This window comes from Lycium barbarum, chromosome 3 (assembly GCF_019175385.1).
Source record: "Lycium barbarum isolate Lr01 chromosome 3, ASM1917538v2, whole genome shotgun sequence".
NCBI classification, from domain to species: Eukaryota; Viridiplantae; Streptophyta; class Magnoliopsida; order Solanales; family Solanaceae; genus Lycium; species Lycium barbarum.
Window position 1 is genome coordinate 117172738 of NC_083339.1, and position 20809 is coordinate 117193546.

Consider the following 20809-nt stretch of genomic DNA (forward strand, 5'->3'; position numbering starts at 1 on the left):
CAAAACAAAGGTGAGATACCTTTGAAGGCATTTGAATTAAGAGATTTTTTAGAGTCAAAATTACTGGAGCATCAAGATGCATATTCAAGAGAACAACCTGGAAGAGTGGTAAAATTCTAATATGAGTACGACATATTCAAATACTCAAAGGGAAAAGCTCCAAAATTCCATCTTCAAGTTCCCATAGAATTTCAAAATCCAGTTTCTAAAGAGCCAACCTAGTTTCAACATTGCTTATAAAAATCTTTAAACATCTAAAAAAAAAAAAAAAAGAAGAAGAAGAAAGAAGAGAGAGAGAGAACTGAACTTAAGGAAAAACCTCTTTTAACATTAAAATTTGTCCAATGAAAATTTTGATATTTCAAACTTTAGAAAGGCCTCTAACACTAAGGAAAAATCATAAACATTGTTTAAGGTGGATACTTGCGATGGTTCTCAAGTGACGACATTTGTTTCCACTTTTGAGGGAATTACTATGTCATTTGTAGGAAATCTCAAAACGGATGGTAAAAACTTTAAGGAGTTGCAATTTTGTGAAGAGACAAAGACGCAGAGGAGAGACAGGTATAATTAAAATAATTTTAAAAGTGACTTTTGGTCTTTTTTTTTAATAGCACATAGATGAAAAAATAGGAGAAAAAATAAAATTTTGAGGAAAAAAATATAGCTAATCATAGAGAGGTTCACATCACCTAATCTATGTCCTACTTTATATAGATACTAGAGTGTTCTTTCAAGTGTGAGTTTCCTAAATGAACTGAAGTATTTGCAAGAGATAGTTCATTCAAGTAGCAAGCCATAAATGAACTGTACAAAATCATATAAAGGGAAAAAAAAAAAAAAAGAGAAAAAAACTTACAATCTTGCAGGTGATTCAATTCTATAGGTCCATGAAGAGAATTCATGCATCCTCATCCTCATCATCATCATCATCGTTGTCGTCATCATCACTACCACCATCCTCGTCGTCCTCTTCACTGTTGTTAGCTCTCTTCATTTAAACCGCAATAGGTTGAATTGGTTGGGAATGAAATGGATCGGTAAAGTTCATTATATAGGAGGGCAAGGGCTAGGGTTTCTAAATACCCATGTACTATGATTTAGTTATAGATTGATCCCTTGTATTCTAGAATCAAACACTTACACTTCCTATATTATGAAAATTCTGCACTTACACACTCATGATGTTATCCCTTTTCTGAAAAATTTAAACCTTTTATATAATGAAAATCCGACACAAATGAAACTTCATCTAACTAAGTATTTTAAAGATAATTTTGTAGCAAAAGAGTAAATAAAAAGCAAAAAAAAAAAGAGAGATCTCTATATAACAACTAACTTATAATTACATATTTAAAGTTCAAGATATAATAGTTGGTATATCTTATTAAATAACTTATGTTCATTTTTCTATTTATGAGTTTCGAACGATAAATGTTTTTTAATCAAAGGCATGAATAAAATAATTTGTTAATTTTTTTTTATCTTCATTTTAAAATCTTATAAAAGTAACTCCGAAAAAAAACGTCTTATTTATAGTTTTACTTTGTCTTTTAATAATTATATTTTAATATATTTAGTTGCGGATATACATCGTAGAAGGTGTAAGTGTAGGGTTTTCATAGTACGGGGGTGTAAGAGTTGATTTTAAAATATAGAGAATCTATCCGTAATTAAACCACAGTAATGGGGTTTTTTTTTAGTGTAGTTAACCCTTCTATCTATGAGAAAATGGATGAAATTGATCAATTTTGCCTGAAAAGACTTTTTTTTTTCGTCCAAACTTGGAGTCTATTCAAACTTTCATGTATGAGAAACGTCTGTCTAAGTATGCGCATTTGACCAACAACGAAGATTTGAATAGATCCAAAGTATAATAAAGGACAAATTTGATCAATTTATGTGATATAGTTTGATTAGATATGAAATTTGAGAAAGAAAGAAAAACTTTTGAAACTTGTGATCTACAACAAGCCATAGAAATTTATGTGGTTGTAAATCATTTCATAGATGATAAAAGAGAAAGTTTTAAGTTAAATTATTTCTAAATATAATTGTGTATCACATAAATTGGAATAGAAGGAGTACTCTTTTCCGGATTAATTCTTAAGCCAATGCAACCTCAAAAATCGACAAAATCAACTTCAAATACCTAATCTACATCATCACACATCATCATCCGCATAGAACATATGGGATATTTCAAGTGCAGCTCCACTTCCACTTTCTACTGTAAACCCGCTCAACCTGCTATATTCCACAGCTTATCGTCTTACCGAAAGCTTCCATAACCAAAATAAAAAGGAAAGGAGATAGCAAATCTCGTTACCTTAAGCCTCTGTGAGCAGAGAAAATGCCCGTGGGTTAGCTAGTAATAATTATTAGACAATTTAACAGTGGATGCATAGCTGTTTTTAGATTGTTTTTCCTCCCTCGGGGTTATAAATTGTACTATATTTTTGAAAGATTTCTTATATAATTAGATTAGAGTTAATACATACTTTGATATAATTTAATAAATGAAGAGTAATTATTCCTATAGAAGATCTTCAACAAGAAGCATCAATATTTAAATTAAAGATGCTAACATAAAGTATTGTCATAAAACTGAAATAAAGTTTCATCCAGCTAAACATAAATGATACATTGGGCCTAAATGGCATAGGTTCACACTGGAACCAAAAACCAGCTAGGAAAATGAGGTCTCTTCTAAACAATGTTTACACCACAAGAAGCACAGACGATGATATAACTTGTGTCTTCCCACTTTAAAGCAGTACTGAAGAGGCTATTTTTTTCTAACTAGTGGGATTGCCCTTTAATTGACCTTCATATCCACCACTCTACTTCCGCTGCTCCAATTCAGTTTCAACAATTTGTGTCTTTTCTCTGTTTCAATTTCGGCAACCTGCAGGAATAGCACTTACATGTAATCGAGCAAATTGGAGAATAGTAAGTTGTTGTTACTCTGACACACTTCTTTTACCTTTTGTTTTCGATTTAAGTCAGTTATCTCTAGTAGATCAATCTCAATATGAAACTACATAAAACATATTATATTCAAGTGAATGAAAAGCTTGTTCACGTTTCGACTGGACAAACTTGACTTCAAGCTACAAATAAAATGTGATACGCAATTAGCCCATGTAGGTATGTCTTGCTCAATGCACATGGAAATAACATTAGTACATCACATTGAACACTTTAAAATAGGAAAATCCCATGCTTCATCATTTTGATCCGTGTAGTCAGAAAGGGGTAATTTAGTTGTTTCGAACATCTGTATTCACTTCTTGAAAGTTCGATAGTACATAAAACTTAAAATTTAACAAAGCAACTCACAAATAAAATGCAATTTAGACTTAGAAAGCACCACATGTAGGGCTATCCCGTGAATGGTCTATGTTTTAACATGTAGCAAACAGCATTTTCAATTAGAAGCTGCACGCCTTGTTAAGGTAAAAGATGAGCTCCATTTCCCTACCACCCATATTTTTGACATGTCAATGATGCTTCCATTGAACTACTACGCAATAAACACAAACCTATATACGTGGTTAACTATCTGATGTCAAGATAGAACATGGTACAACTTCAAGTGGTATATTTAATCTACTATAAATACCAAAGGAATAAAAGTTAAGTCACAAGCAATACTCATGCTAAGCTACGTTCAACATAAAATGCTGCCAAAAGATGGGTAAGTAGTTGATTTAGAGCTAGAGATTACATAGAACCACGACCCTCTCTAGCTCCTTAAGTCTAACTCACAAGGATTTTCAAACACAAATCTTTTGGCTTCTTTACCTTGTCTTTTTTTTTTTTCTTCTTTTTGGAGATGGTAAGTAGCTTCTTCTTCCCTTTTCTCCTTCATACTATTCTAGTAATGCAATTCTCCCTGGCTTCCTCAGTTTAATGTCTCACAAAGGACGCAAATTAACAAATTGAAACGCAATAAAAGTCTTTGCATGTCTATCAGACTTTTGACGTTGTTTTTTACAAGGATTAGCTATATTTCCTTGTTATCGCTTGACTACATAGACTAAAGTCAAATTTTCAAAGTATCATGACAGATAGTTGATGCATACGAGTAGGAGTTACACTTGAAATGCTTTAAACAGGGGTTTTTATCTCTCACTTGGAGCCTAATTATTTTAACTTTAATATTGTGGAATACAGAACATGTAAAAAAGTTTCATAAACGAAGAGTCATTAAGATATTCTAAACACGATATAAGAATTTCCTATTTTCGGAAGAACTGTAATTAAATAACAAAGATGACCAAAGTTTGTGTCTTATTTACTTTTAAACCGGACAAGGCCTTCTGTTCATCTCCATTTTTTTTTTCCTACACCCCCCTGTCCATGGTACGCCCACCGCACTCTCATGATCACAACAGCTAAACTCGCTTCTTAAATTGCTCTATCCTTGCAACGTACCATCGCTTAGCTCAACGTTACTGCCTAAGTGGAAGATATTCAACCTTTGATTGGCCACATAAGCAGAACAATGAGAAAATAGACCTAAAGAGAAATACATAGCTAGCCAGGAAAACACCAGTATTAGTGCAGGAGAGAAGTACCAAAACTAGATACTACATCAGATCTTAACCGTTGTTCCGTAATTCCAGTGTTTCCTTCTTTACCCCTATCAGCTTTTCACCTAATGAAGATTATTGGAGAAGCCTCCTGGATCAAACAGAAACCCTGGCAAGTACTACAATCAGGCATTATTGGTGCATTCACCTGCCATGATTTCCATGTCCCAGGTGCTCTTTGTTCTTACTCTGTTTAGAGGCATAACATCCCCCTTAAAAATACTGGTCAAGAAGAGAAACAAAGTTGACGGCAATTTAGTTTGTCGATGAAGACACCAAGCACCTCAACCGAATAACTGTTCTTGCAAAAAAAATGTTGTCTCATGAAGCAAAAAGGAAAAAAGACTAACAAAATCTCCAGGCAGATAGGGTTCAAATATGCAGTGACTTGTGCTATATTTGACAATAGATACAAAATTTAATAGCACTTGATAGAAATGTATAGAGAACTCTTACTAATTGTCTTCGTCTGAAAAAGCCATCGTTGTTGATGCATCTTTAGTTCATTCTGTAAAAATGGGCCAAACTAGGCTTTCAATGTACGTGTTCTTCCAATAAAAGGAATCACAATTCGTAACTTTTGGGTATCTGATCGAGTCATCCTTTGGATTGTAAATTATGAAAGTTGATCCAACCTCAAATAAAATTTCACCTTCACTTGACATGCAAAAGGGTGCATAGAGCAGACTCCCCACAATATCATTAGGATACTTGATGATACACATCTTTGTCCAAGATTCTTTAATCCCATACTCCTTCATAACCCACACATCAGTTTGAGTTCTCTGATAACTACAAAACACAGAAAGATCACTTCCCAACACTCCCAGGCACATTTCAAGATCAAAATCTCCTTCTCCATAGCAGGGTTTATCCACCTTTCCCAATTTCCCATCAGCCAAATCAATAGATTGGATATCCCAACCATTATAAGAATCAAAATTGTCAGAAGTAGTGCCAGCCCAATGAAGCTTCCCATTCACAAACATACCCCACCTAATGAATTTCCACCCAGTATTGAAATCATGGATACTTCTCCAAGAATCACTATTTACACTATATATTTTGACTTCAACTTCAACTTGATGTGAAATATCATAACTCAAAGCTCCGGAAACAGCCACTACCTTGTAATCATCATGAACCTCATCATATCCAAAACCATGCATGATAGAGTAACCAAAATTCAATTTAGGAATAAAATCAGGCAATTTCTTGATCTTCCTAATTGATGGATTCCAGAGAAACAGGTCTTTTTGCTCAATAGTAAAACAAATCAACCCATTGACAGAACCCACAACCTGAAAAGATTTTTGGGGGTCTTTCATAGGATAATCCAAGTCAACTGCCTTAGTAACAGAGTCGTACTAAGGGAACAGTCCATAAGATCATAAATAAGGGAACGTTTATAGACTGGTTGAACCAATGACAAGATAAGTCTATGGTGGGTACAGGCCTTATTATTAGCACATATACTGAGATGGGTCTTGATAAATTTAGGACTAGAGATTAGAGAAAGCCAAGATTTTGAAACACACCTGAATTTCAAAAGGGATTTTACTGGTAGGTTTAAAAGTATTTCAATGATGAGTTCTTCTGGCAGAACAGGGATTTTTAAGCTTGATTCTTGTATTGAAGTGTAAGCATGGTTAGTAGGTTTGTTCCGCTTTGGGTCCTGGGATTCCATTTCGCCTGCACAAATTGAGCTCTCGTAAAAGACACCAGGTTTTGACGTTTTTCCGCACAACTACCGGAAGAAGACTACTTGCACTCTTTCCCCTCTTTCATCTGAAAGTGTACCGTACTTGAGATATTGACATTTTAATACATAGTATTGGCACATTTTTAACCCAAAACATATCAGCAGGTTTTTGGCCTAAAATAATTGACATTATATAGCCAATCAACTAAAGACGTGGCTTAATAATAGGGATGTGGAGTAAAATTAGGAATCTCATTAATTATTTTTCTTAATCCGCATTGAATTACTAGAAATCTCTAAAATTATGGATACAATTATCACCATTCTATCATTTTCGTATAATTAAAACTGTATTTGTTAAGTAGATCTATAAAGACAAAAACATGATCTCCTTCAAACTCTCATATCTCTTACTAAACATATTTTTCATATGTATAACTATAATAATCCCAGTGAAATACAAAAAAATTAAAAAATAATAAATTCAAACCACATATTTAGTATGTATACCAGTGCAAAATTATACAGATACTAATGCAAACAAATGTATATAAACAATATATGTATACAAAAACCAAGTTGAAAAATATAAAAGCATGTGTATACATCTCAATCAATATATGTATACTTTAGGTACAATTCGTTCAACAAACCAGCAAGTGTATACAATATATGTATACAAATAACAATAGATGTATACAAAAACCAAATTGAAAATTAAAAAAAAAACATGTGTATACATTAAGTTGTATACATCTCAATCAACAAACCAACAAGTGAATACAATAGATGTATCCAAAATAAAGTTGCAATTAAAACCCAAATGATATTTTCAAATATCTACATATATATAGTTAAGGGAGAGAGATTTGCGAATAATATTATAATTTATTATTCAAAAACCAAAATACATATACCCAATTAAAAATTCAATTATTTTCTTAAAAACAACAAACTCAACTACAAATAACCCTCTAATGAAGAATTTAAAGAATAATAATCATTCTAGAGTTCTAATGGAGAGAATTTTGGGGAAGAAGTTAGAGAAATATAGGAAAGAGAACAAGTATACGCATACAAAATTAACCTTCTAGAAGAGAGAATGTACAATTTTTTTATTTTTACTCAGCACTTTATGGGTCATGTATGTCAATTTTTTAAACCCAAAACGTGAAAATGGGTCAACTTGTGCCACATTCTTAAAACTTGGTTAATATATGTCAATTTCATGTACCAAAATGTACACAGTGCCACATAAATTTTGCAAGTGACCCACTTCGCATATTTATTTATTTATTTAAGAAAAACAAAATTGAAAATTACACGCTCTATGTCTGTTTTTAAAAATATTTACGCCACGTAGTTTATACTTTGTGTATAAACACCCGATTAGTTTATATTTATGTATAAACATCTTTTATACACTTTATACAAGGTTGATATATTATGTATAATGTTGTATATTGGGCTGGTGGCATAAATATTTTCAAAAGCTGTATATTTTTTAAAATATTAAAAAAAAAAAAAACGGTTGTGCCGTTTGGTTATAGGAATTAAGGGCTATCCCAGTTATAAACTTAATTCTATTCTAATTAAGATCAGGAAAAATCTATATCAAAATTTTGGAATTATTATCTATTATTATATATCCCATATAATAGGTGGGATAATAATCCCTAAATTTGAACCAACAAACTGTATGGGGGACCGGTGACTCTAAAAACTCACACCATCATATTTACATCAAGAGCCTGTTTGGATGGGCTTATGCCGATAAGCTGCAAACAGCTTATAAGCTAAAAAAAATAAGTTGGGGTAGTCTAACTTATTTTTTTGGACTTATAAGCTGTTTTCAGCTTATAAGCTGCTTTAGATAAGCTAAGTCAAATGGGTTCAATTATTTTTTTGAGTTTATTTTAAACACAAAATGACTTTAAGCTTGTCAGCTAAACACTCAAAAAAGCTGAAAACAGCTTATAAGCAACTTATAAGTAATCCAAATGGGCTCCAAATCAATTCGTGCGAGGCATGTCTCTTCATTAGTTGATTTAAGTTATGCAGTACATGTATTCTTACTCTAATTTTTTAACTATTAAGGTAGAATTGTTTGAGTTGATGTAATCACAACCGTACATAGTGCAAGTAAGTATTTGCCATTATAACTTCAATGAGACGCCTGATCGAGACATGCCTTCTTTTGGCAAGAAGTGTTCAACAAAACTATCAAACAAACAATTAGGATAAAAAATACATGGAGAGAGATCTTGTTGTAATGGAGAAGAAAAGATGAGGAATTAGGCATTGAAGGTTGTTGAGGTAATAGCCTATTATTAGATTACTTTCTCAATTTTGCGCCAGGCATGTGATTGATACCTCATAAACGACGACGTTCATCAAACTCATTTAACTAAATTCATAATTTATAACCAATTAAATATGACATGGTTAGCGGCAAAAGAATCAAATCATACTTTCTATTAAGCTACTTTTTTTAAATTTTTTTTTTTAATCTCGATTCAAATAAATTATCTTTCAATTTAAATTTAAATTCAAGTGATTTAATCTTTCTATTCTAATTCAAGTTTTTTCAATATTTTTTTCTAGATTAAACAAGCTATTCTTTCCACCTTAAAATAGAACTACACATATAATACAAAGATTATATTCGTATCGGGATAAATTTTAAAAAATAAAGTTAGTGTAAATTTTTCCTCTTTATTTTTAATTATTTGTTCTTATATATGTAGTTTGTAGTTTTTGGCATTTCCATCTCCATACCATTGAGGTCTTTTTATTTCTCATGCAAAAAGGTATAGAATTTTCACTCCTATAATACTTTATTTTATGAAATTATATTATTACTCTTATTTTTTATTTTGAAATATTATACTGTTAGTCTTATATGAAATATAATTTATTCTTAATTTATTTCATGTTATGATACAGATATTTCAACTTGCCATGTTTGTTACATCTCGGAATTTCGGGTTGTTGCGCGGTAAACAGACTAACGCAAGTTAAGGTGTATATGGTGTCCCTACAAGTAAGAAGGGATACTTAATGATTCTAATTAAGATTCCAAAGACATTTGAGGAGAGAGAAGAAAGCTTATTGGAGAAAGTTAAAGTAGAGAGTGTCTTACCCCGTGTACAAATGTACCAGCATGTATTCCTGGTAATTTACAGGATTATAAGTTGAACGGATCGAATCGACCAAATCTGAACTGAATCAGAAAAATTCTGCAGACACCAGTCACTGTCGACGGTCCGTCGACATGTCGACGAACCGTCGATGTGCACCGTCCTTGTGTTTCTGCAATCAGAGATTTGCAGGCGTAAGTCGATGGAGCAAGTCGACGGACCGTCAACACGTCGACGAGTCGTCGACTTGCTTGTCGAACCGCTTCACTGGAACTTTCTAGTTCCAGTTATAAATAAACGACCCCTGTCCTTATTTTTCAGATTTCACTCTCTCCATGTCACGACCCAACCCCGTAGGCCGTGACTAGTGCCCGAGCTGGACACTCGTATGTACCTGTTAACTATAATTATCCGCAACTAGCATAATACAGACTTATCAATACCAAGGCAAGACGTCGTCTCAAAACTGTCGCATTATTTAGACGTATCACAACAACCTGTCTCCTGGGGAGGTACAACTTTCAACAGACATTATAGTACATAAGCCGACAAGGCTTTCATAATATATAAGGGAACATCCCCTCCATAAACGAGCCGACAAGGCTATCATAACAAATTACTTCTCAAAACATATATATATATATATATATATATATATATATATGCCGACAAGGCTGCCACTACGAATGGGAACGTCCCAAAACATAAGCCATATAGACACAACTGAACACATCGATACACAACCCACACATATGTCTACAGATCTCTAAGAATAACAACAGTATCATATGACGGGACAGGGCTCCGCCGTACCCCTGAATAGACACATATATACAACAGGAGAATCTGTACCAAAAAGCTAGGCTCCAGGACAAGGGAGCACTCCAAGATAGCTGGATAGGACTCCTAAGCTGGCGGGTTACCAACGTAAGCATCTGTACCTGCGGGCATGAACGCAGCCCCCCGAAGAAAGGGGGTCAGTACGGAATATGTACTGAGCATGTAAAGCATAAATACAATAAACAGGATCATACTGAAGTGAGGAGTACAGAAAACCAGTACAATAACCAGAAAACCACAAGGCTTACCTTTGAATCATAAATCATGGTGTCAATATCAGACTTAACTCATTATGAAACTTAATGTCACCATTAGAGAATCATTCTGTTCATATGCATATGTATAACGTGTCCCGGCCCTCTAGTGAGGGACTCGGTAAATAAAATCATATCATCATCATGTATATATATATATATATAACGTGTCCCGGCCCTCTAGTGAGGGACTTGGTGAATAAGATTATCATGTGCCATCCTGGCCGCCATCCCCATATCATCATGTCATCATATCATCATATACATATATATAACGTGTCCCGGCCCTCTAGTGAGGGACTCGGTGAATAATGCAGTGGGTCTGTGCACGAAAACTTGTCCTGGCCCGGGACTCAGTGAAAGATGTATTGAGGCATGCACGAGCAGAGTAGTGAGAAACCATATGCAAATTAAATCATATCTGAGACTCAATAGAATAATCAAAACGAATCATCATTTGAAAACCAAGATAATATCATATCGAATACCTTTCGAATGTCGCTGTGGATTATATAAAAATAGAACCTCAAGGATTATATACACGTATCAAGACATAATAAAATAGTTTATGGAAATCAAGAACATTAGCCATCCTAGTGGCTCTTTGAATATCATTATGAACTATATTAAATAACATCTCAGGGATCATAGACAGGTATCAAATCAATACGAGACAACTTATGAAAGTTAAGGACATTAGTCATTATAGAGCCTTTAGGAATAGAGACTTATACATACGATTATAGTATACAACATATAGAAAGCTAGAGGGAAGTGGCTTAACTACTTTAAAAACTTTAACATCAAGAAGTGAATAAGAATCATGAATCATATTCGGAACTTATGAATGGAATTACCCCAAAGCTCATGTCATTCATCACTTACGTCTAGGACATGCCAAAAGAAAGAAGGGACAGCTTTACATACCTTTAGCGCTTATTCGCCACACAATATATATACGCTGCCCAATAATGTCTCAACCTATATTAAGACGTCAAGAGCTACGGTTAAACTACGGGGATATTCAAAACGTATTCTAACGTTAGTAACTCCTTTCTAGATGTTTAGACGACGTTTTCCTTATGTCCAAACCAACTACATAAAACCAATCCAACATCAATAATAATACGTTCAATACCAACCCGGACAGCCCACATAACATTCCAAACAACCCACATTCACAACATTCAATAACGATTCACATACGGCTACTACATTCTCAAGTTACTCCTAATAGTCCGTAGCCTTAACGTTTTCATGTAACAACTTTACAACAGCCCAAACAACATAAATACAGTATATATTCTTAACTATCATTAATTTTCCAAGCGCAACAAGATCAACAACAACGTATCAAAACAGCCCGTACCTTACAACACTCGATAATAGTTTACATGCAATTATGACATATCCAATTCATTCTTGTTAGTCTATAGTCATAATATTTCGTCAAAACGATTCTATAACAGCCCAACCAACATACAATACAATGCATAATCTCAATTATCATCAATCTCCCAAGCTCAATAAGAACAACAATGACACACCCAAAACAGTCCCTAACCGATCAACATGGAAGTGCCCGAAATTCTTGCAAACGTTTACGAACATACCAATCAAACCACATACGATTCTTACACATTATTTCTTATCTTCTTTTCATATAATTTTAGTGAAATACGACCAGCAGTCACACGACATTTACATCTTTAATTCGTACGCAAATAAGCTACATTGTCATCACTATAATCTTTACAACAACCCACAAACAATTTTAGTTCCAACTCTAACCATTAAATACCTTCATTTCCATCATAAAATTCATGAAAACAACCATCAAAATACCAAGTAAAATCAGTTCACTACCTTCCACACAAAACAGTCCACTACACGGCCACAATTCCACAAAATAACAACAAGTTCATATCAACACAACTTCACCTTTAACCTTCCAATTCTTTTCATTTTTTTTACCATGCAATCTATGATAGCAACAACCATAATTATTAAATAAAATCAGTCCATTATTCCACACCAAACAGTCCCCCTAAGGGTTCCATAATGTCTCAACGTCAACACACAATTTCACACATGTAATTCACATTTACACATGCACAACATACCCAAATCACCCCCAAAACAGCCCCTACGGCTATAACAATATTTCAACACCAACATTCATAATTTCATACATGCAATGTACATTTACATATTCACAACACATCCAAATTCGTCCTAAAACAGTCCCTACGGCTCAACAACATTCCAACACCAACATTCAAAATCTCATGCATGCAATTCATGTTCACCAAGTTACAACCATACTTCATCATCAACACATATAATTCCATGGCTACTATCACGCTCAAACATCAACACACCTAATTGCATGGATTCAATTTACATTTTCACATTTACAACACGTCCAAATCCTTACTAAAAACGTGTAAAAAGATGATCAATTCTTACCTTAACAATCTAACTTCTCAACTTGGCTAGAATTTGATGACTTGAACTAATACTTGTTCTTGTTGCTCCAATAGCTACTCCACGTTGCTATGCACCTCCCTAAGGGTTGAAACACCTTGGAAAATATTTTTTTTGTGAATCAAAATGGAGAGTTCAAATCTGGCCGTGAGCTTATAAGAGCTTGCATGGCATGCTTATGGTCTCTCCTCCACTTGAAACATAATGGTGAATGTGTAGAACACTTTAGGGGTTTAATGGTAAGAAAAAATAGAAGGGCTGGCCGTGCATGGTGGTGGAAATGCCATGGCTGGCCGTGGCTCTCTCTCTCTCCCTTCACTTGGTGAAGATGAGAGCCTCTCTCTCTAAGTTCACTTGGTGGGATTGGGAAATGAGTTGTGGCATGCAACTTTGGTCAACAAAATAGACCATTTTGCTGCCCAAGATTGTCTTGAACGTTTCCCCCACTAAATTATGGCAAAAATCTGATTTTGTCATGTGGTAGTGGGGCCCACACGACCACTAGTGCATAATTAGTGAATATTTAAGTCTTAATCCCCACTCAGCCCAACTTGCATCGTCCATATCTCCTTATCCTGATATCATTTTGATGAGCGGTTTGTTGCGTTGCAAACTAGACTCCATGAAATTCATTTTAGGCTTTTGAAACACCTTAAAACTCCTCATATACTAGGAGATATGCCTCCTACAATATAGGCTAAAACCGGGTCCGAGATTTTACTGAAGTTGTTCCGATTCATTTCGTTTAACTTCTAATCCTCTTCCAACCTCATGTAACCTCTTATACATACATATACACACTCATATACATGCATAACAATCCATATACGCGTCTCGAAGGGTCCGGAGAATCACAATAACCTTAAACATAACTAGAACTCACAAAGCTTCGACGAAACTCCAATCGCAAAAGTATATTCCTATCTTTTGTCCATCTTCTATATCATTACTAATAATCTCAAATACTTTAAAAGGTCACTCACATTACCTCATATACATACTCATAACGCGATTTCAAATCCTTTAGGTTACCATGTCACCTCGAGATACTTAAGGCAACCATATATATAACGATATTCTTACTAACTCGATTAACTTTCCTTGAACCTTCTTAACTCATTCTTTCTTGTTTTAATTCAAGTAGCACGGATTATTATGGAGTGTAACACCCCACAAGTCTTGAAAGCTCTATAATATTCCATACACTTCTCTAGCATAAATCCAAGGTAAATCAAATATTAAATACCAAAAATTAGTAGAATCAAGTGCAAGGATGCTCTCTAGGGTTTGTGGGAACCAAGAATCTCTTTGGTGTTGAAGTGGAGTTTTTCTCCAAGTGAAGTGTTTTCATCCAAAGTCCATTCCTACATCATCAAAGGTGAGTTTCATGTTCATTTCATGTTATTAAGAGTATTGAGGGGTTGAAGGACTTGTGTTAGAGAAGAAAGTAGAATATGAGTTCAAATATGGAGAAAAATGATATTTTGAGTAGTAAGTTAATGTGAATCATGATTCTTAAGTATGAGAAGAGTATAACCTTGTTATAAATGATGCTAATGACGTTGAGGAAGTGTTATGTGAAGAATAAATATGATGCTGTACTATAGTTATGGTTATGGATGATTTTGAAGGTGGATTTGAGAAGTAAACGATGTTTAACTTGAAGAATCCATTGATTATGATATTATGGGTGTTCTTATTGATGTTTGAGAGTTGTCTTATTTTATGCAGGAAGTTGTCGAAACAAAGGAAATGTCGCCCAATTTTCATTAGTTCTTAGTTGCTTTAGCTTAAGCTTAAGTATGTTTCCGGTTGTCTAATCTTAGTACAAATTCTCTTGAATGTAGAATCGTGGGCTTAGAAGGAAAGCGTTTAGTCGATAAAGTTGAAGAGACGTAAAGGTATGTAAGGCTAGCCCTTCTTTCTAAGGCATGACTTCCATCACATAATAGTTTCTATCTTTCCATGACTTTCTTACATTCCGGAAATTACGAGTCCCTGATTATTAAGAGCTCTCATGAGATAAAGATAAGAAATGAGTTATGATAATGGTGATTATAGTCATAGAGATTCTAAGCTTATGAAAGCACGCTATTATGAGATTAATGACCTTGATGCATGATTTCCTTGATTGTTATTCATTATTGATAGTCTCACCTCATAATGCTATTTCCTTCAAGGCGAGACATGATGACTATGATGGTTCCATAAGATAATCAGAGATTACCGACCTTACGTCACTCCGATAGATTTGCAGCTTTTACTTGAGCTCTTATGCATGCTTCATGTTGAGTGTATAATGATGATTACACCGTGCCTAGATGGCCGGACAGCACCGCTAAAGCAGGCGACTTATTACACCGTGTCTACATGGCATGGGCAGACACCACTAGTGGGCGGCGCGAAATGATTACCCCGTACGCGGGTTAATGATATTATTGATTCAGACAGTTTATGTATGTATGTGTGATATGTTTTAAAGGTAAAAGTGAGCATGCATGATTCCGCCTTAAGAGGGAAGCAGTTACAGTTATATTTTCTTCTTATGCTTTCTATTTTTCCTTATTATGTTATCATATATGCCTTACATATTTAATACACTGTTCGTACTGACGTCCTTTCTTTTATGGACGATGTGTTCATTCCCACAGGTAGACCGAGAGACGGTGCAGACGCTTAGGAGTCTACTCAACGGATTTGCAGGAGCACTCCACTACTTCGGAGTTGCCATTACTTGGTATATTCTTTTGTATATATATTGGGGTATGACGGGGTCCTGTCCCGACCTCATGATTTCAGTACTTCAGTTAGAGGCTCGTAGATACTTATATGTGGGTTGTAGATGTTATGAGACTTTTTCAATATATATGTTGTACATCATTTTGTAACATCGTGGGCATATGCATATATACATGTTTTGGGAGATTCGGAAATTGGTTTATGACAAGTTCTATGTTGATAATGATATATATCCCGGTTGAGTACGATAAACAGCATGATAAGTAGTGTTCGGTAGCCAGCTCCGGGTACCCGTCAGGGCCTACTAATTGAGTCGTGACAATGTTAATATCTACCAATACATTAAAATAAAGCTCTAAAAAATAAAGCTCTAAAGTAACTCAAATTCAATTTTATTTTTATTTTTAAAACTTATCTACAGATTTTAAAAGTTCATCTTTTAATTCTAATTCATTTAGATTGCGTGATAATTTGTTGCTTTGTCGCTTTTTAATTGAGTCATATTTGATTGGATATAAAACATGAATTTGATTAAATAAGTTTGATGAGTTAAATATGTCTAGTAATAAAATTTAAAAATTGGGCTTTTATGACATGACATGCTAATTAGGATAGAAGGAGGTCTTTGAGGTGTTTAGGTACCTTTTGAGAAAAATAATGATACTTGAATGATTTTATTATCCTAAATAAAATAATAATGACTTTTATAGGAAATTTTTTAAATTTGAGTGACCGAGGAATAAACTCAGAGTTGAGAACATTCCAGATGCTTAGGTGGACAAAATCTTATTATGCATATACGCATTGGCCATTTCCACGTCACTGAGAGAAAGAAATAAAACAGAAAATTTAAGAGAACAAAAAAGAGAAAAATAAGAGGGATGATAGCATTTTTAATCCTCTGTCATCGATAATTATTTTTAATAATAATTGCAATATTTAATTTTTAATTATTTAAAATATGTATTTTTAGTTCTTTATGCAAAAAGTATATTATATTTAAAATATTTTAGAATATATTATCATCAATTATGAAGTAATAACACAAATTTATGATTCATATGTGTAATTAAGTAGTAAACTGATTAATACTTATAATATTTTTGTAAATATTCAATACAAAAAAAATCAAAACTGCATAATTTAATTAATTAAAATTTAGGTATGATTAAATAGTATTATCAGAATTAAAATTTGTTAGAGGACCAGAAGGGACGAGTAGGAGTAAAAAATAACTGTCTAGAGGGACGTAGAAGACTCCAGAAGCAGACTTGACCTCTTTTCTCAAGGCAACTTCTTTTAGCTAATAGAACAACCTAGAATCCTTCTACATTCAGATATGTATAAAACCAATCCCCCCTCCTCCTCCTTAAATCAGATCAAAAGCATTCTTAGAACAACAAAGTCATTCTTCATTGCAATTGCGTCCTTTGAGTTTCAGTTCACACATTAGCTATTCTCAATGGCGGATGTTCAAATGGCTGAAGCAGAGACCTTTGCTTTCCAAGCTGAGATTAACCAGTTGTTGAGTTTGATCATTAATACTTTTTATAGCAACAAGGAGATTTTTCTGAGGGAACTTATTAGCAATTCTTCTGATGCTTTGGATAAGATTCGATTTGAGAGCTTGACGGATAAGAGCAGGCTTGATGCTCAACCTGAGCTCTTCATTCGTATTGTTCCTGATAGGGCCAATAAGACGTTATCTATTATTGATAGCGGTATCGGCATGACCAAAGCAGGTAAGCACATTTGTTCTACTTCTTTTCTGTTATTTGCTTATCTGCGTTATGCTATAACTCTTTTTATTTTACGATTACTGCTTTTGCAATGGCACTTATGTCTGCATGCGTTGCTCGTTGTGTTTTATATGAAATCAATAATACACGGACGAATTTTATGTGTTGGATTTAGTTATTCATAATTATATATCTAAGCGCTCCATTTGGTCCCTGCGATTAGCTTCCAACTGTGAATAAAATGTCTTCAATTAATACTCCGTTAGTTATTTTCCTGAAAATTTAATAGATAACGGATGGTGAATATTTTAGGAGGATTGTTTTGAACTTCTCTGCTGGATTTAATTATTGATAATATATACATTTGGTCCCTTCGATATTTGTTTTCTCTGTGATCAGCTTCCAACTGTGAATAAAATGTTCTCGATTAATACTCCGTTAGTTAGTTTCCTGACGATCCTGAGAGGAAATTTATTTTCACACTAAAATGTATACAATACAACTATGAACGGGTAGATGAAATACATTTTAGGAGGGTTTTCTTTTTTTAATCTTTAGGTTCTTCAGATTTTGTTGGTAGAATGGGTACTGATGCCCTATGTTTTGTGGCTCCGAGTAGATTTGGTCAACAATTTGGGTACGATTGCAAGGTCCGGTACCAAGGAATTTATGGAAGCTTTACAGGCTGGTGCTGATGTGAGCATGATTGGTCAATTTGGTGTTGGTTTCTATTCTGCTTACCTTGTAGCTGAGAAGGTTATTGTAACCACCAAGCACAATGATGATGAGCAGTATGTCTGGGAATCACAAGCTGGTGGTTCATTCACTGTTACAAGGGATGTCAATGGAGAGCAATTGGGCAGAGGCACTAAAATTACTCTCTTCCTCAAGGAAGACCAGGTATGCAGCAGTATTTCCTGCCTCAATGGTTGTACATACTTCCTCTGCCTCAATATACGTCTCAATTTATGAATTTTGAGAGTTAAACAAGAAAATCTTTGGCCGCAATTTATTTTAAATATTTGAAATTATTAATTATTGTGGCTTCTACTCTCTCTCTCTCTATATATATATATTTATTTATTTTATAATAAGTATAACAAGTTCTTAAATTGTTAAATTATTGACTTTCAATATTCGAACTCTATCATGGGGACAGAGAGTAACTCCATTAGGCCTAATTGAGAGATGATGAACTAATTTTGGGATTATGTTGTGCAGCTAGAGTACCTGGAGGAAAGGAGAATTAAGGACCTTGTAAAGAAGCACTCCGAATTCATTAGCTACCCTATTTACCTCTGGACTGAGAAGACTACTGAGAAAGAAATCAGTGATGATGAAGACGATGAGCCCAAGAAAGACGAGGAGGGTGCTGTTGAGGAGATCGATGAAGATAAAGAGAAGGAGAAAGGCAAGAAAAAGAAGATTAAGGAGGTTTCTCATGAGTGGCAGCTCATTAACAAGCAGAAACCTATTTGGTTGCGCAAACCGGAGGAGATTACAAAGGAGGAGTATGCTTCTTTCTACAAGAGTTTGACCAATGACTGGGAGGATCACCTGGCTGTCAAACACTTCTCTGTTGAGGGCCAGCTTGAATTCAAGGCAATCCTCTTTGTGCCCAAGAGGGCTCCATTTGATCTTTTTGACACCCGGAAAAAGATGAACAACATCAAGCTTTATGTCAGGAGGGTGTTCATTATGGATAACTGTGAGGAACTTATCCCTGAGTATCTTGGATTTGTGAAGGGCGTTGTGGACTCTGATGATTTGCCTCTGAACATCTCTCGTGAGACGCTGCAACAGAACAAAATTCTCAAGGTGATTAGGAAGAACCTGGTGAAGAAATGTATTGAGATGTTCAATGAGATTGCTGAGAATAAAGAGGACTATAACAAGTTTTATGAGGCTTTCTCAAAGAACTTGAAGTTGGGTATTCATGAAGACAGCCAGAACAGAGCCAAGTTAGCTGATCTTCTTCGTTATCACTCCACCAAGAGCGGTGATGAGATGACCAGCTTGAAGGATTATGTCACTAGGATGAAGGAGGGCCAGAAAGACATCTATTATATCACTGGAGAAAGCAAGAAGGCAGTAGAAAACTCCCCGTTCTTGGAGCGTCTCAAGAAGAAAGGATATGAAGTGCTCTACATGGTTGATGCCATTGATGAATATGCTGTCGGGCAGCTGAAGGAATATGATGGTAAAAAACTAGTCTCTGCTACCAAGGAGGGACTGAAGCTTGATGATGAAACTGAAGAAGAGAAGAAGAAAAAGGAGGAGAAGAAGAAGTCCTTTGAGAATCTCTGCAAGATAATCAAAGACATCCTTGGTGACAGGGTTGAAAAGGTGGTTGTCTCTGATAGGATTGTTGATTCTCCATGTTGCTTGGTGACTGGCGAGTATGGTTGGACAGCCAACATGGAAAGGATCATGAAGGCTCAGGCTCTGAGGGATAGCAGCATGAGTTCTTACATGTCCAGCAAGAAGACAATGGAAATTAATCCTGACAATGGAATCATGGAGGAACTGAGGAAGAGAGCTGAGGCAGACAAAAATGACAAATCAGTGAAGGATCTTGTATTGTTGCTCTTTGAGACAGCTCTACTGACATCTGGTTTTAGTCTTGATGACCCCAATACCTTCGCCGCAAGAATTCACAGGATGTTGAAGTTGGGCCTTAGCATAGAAGAAGAAGAAGAAGCTGGTGAAGATGCAGACATGCCTGCACTGGAGGAAACTGGTGAGGAAAGCAAGATGGAAGAAGTGGACTAAGCGATGAAATCAGTTAAAGACTTGCAATAGATGTGTGAAGATACATTGTGAACTTTTCTCTATTTTCTCGTAGTGTATGTAGTATTACCTTTTTGGCTAGTGGTTCGGATGGGTCAGTTTGAGTCTGTTGTGTCACTAACTGTGTTTTGTGTCTGGTCCTAGTATCAATAGAGTTTGTTCATCCGTTTTCTGAATGTTATATGTGCATTTATATCACATCGACATTACCCTTTTATTCGGTTAGTTCTCTTTTCCAGGATTTACAATCAAACCGGTTAATCTTCAAATAAACAAGAAAGTTCTGAGTAGGGCCAATTAATTCTAGTGGATAAGTAGAGTACCAACGGGAATATAACTCCGGTGGTACTCCCGTTGGTACATCCGACTGAGTATGGTATATTTCTAAGCTGATTGTGTCTTTCTAAACTGGTTGACAGAGCTGGAGTCGCAGAAGTAACATCCTTGTAGGATTAATTAATGGATAATTGATTCCCCGAAGGACCCCAGAATACAAATTAAAGGCATCTAAACATATAAA

The 20809-nt window shown here is 34.9% G+C and overlaps 1 protein-coding gene and 1 pseudogene across 1 annotated transcript; one reads left to right on the top strand and one right to left on the bottom strand.

Annotated features, from left to right (window-relative positions):
- Positions 1–2568: 2568 nt before the first annotated feature.
- Positions 2569–6455, bottom strand: LOC132631971 (F-box/kelch-repeat protein At3g23880-like; annotated as a pseudogene).
- Positions 6456–17099: 10644 nt separating this feature from the next.
- On the top strand, positions 17100–20465 carry LOC132631974 (heat shock protein 82). The gene is made up of 3 exons (XM_060347749.1): positions 17100–17502; positions 18119–18399; positions 18721–20465. Exons 1-3 carry the CDS (start codon positions 17223–17225, stop codon positions 20269–20271), a joined length of 2112 nt encoding a protein of 703 aa, XP_060203732.1. The 5' UTR covers positions 17100–17222; the 3' UTR covers positions 20272–20465.
- The last annotated feature ends 344 nt before the right edge of the window (positions 20466–20809 follow it).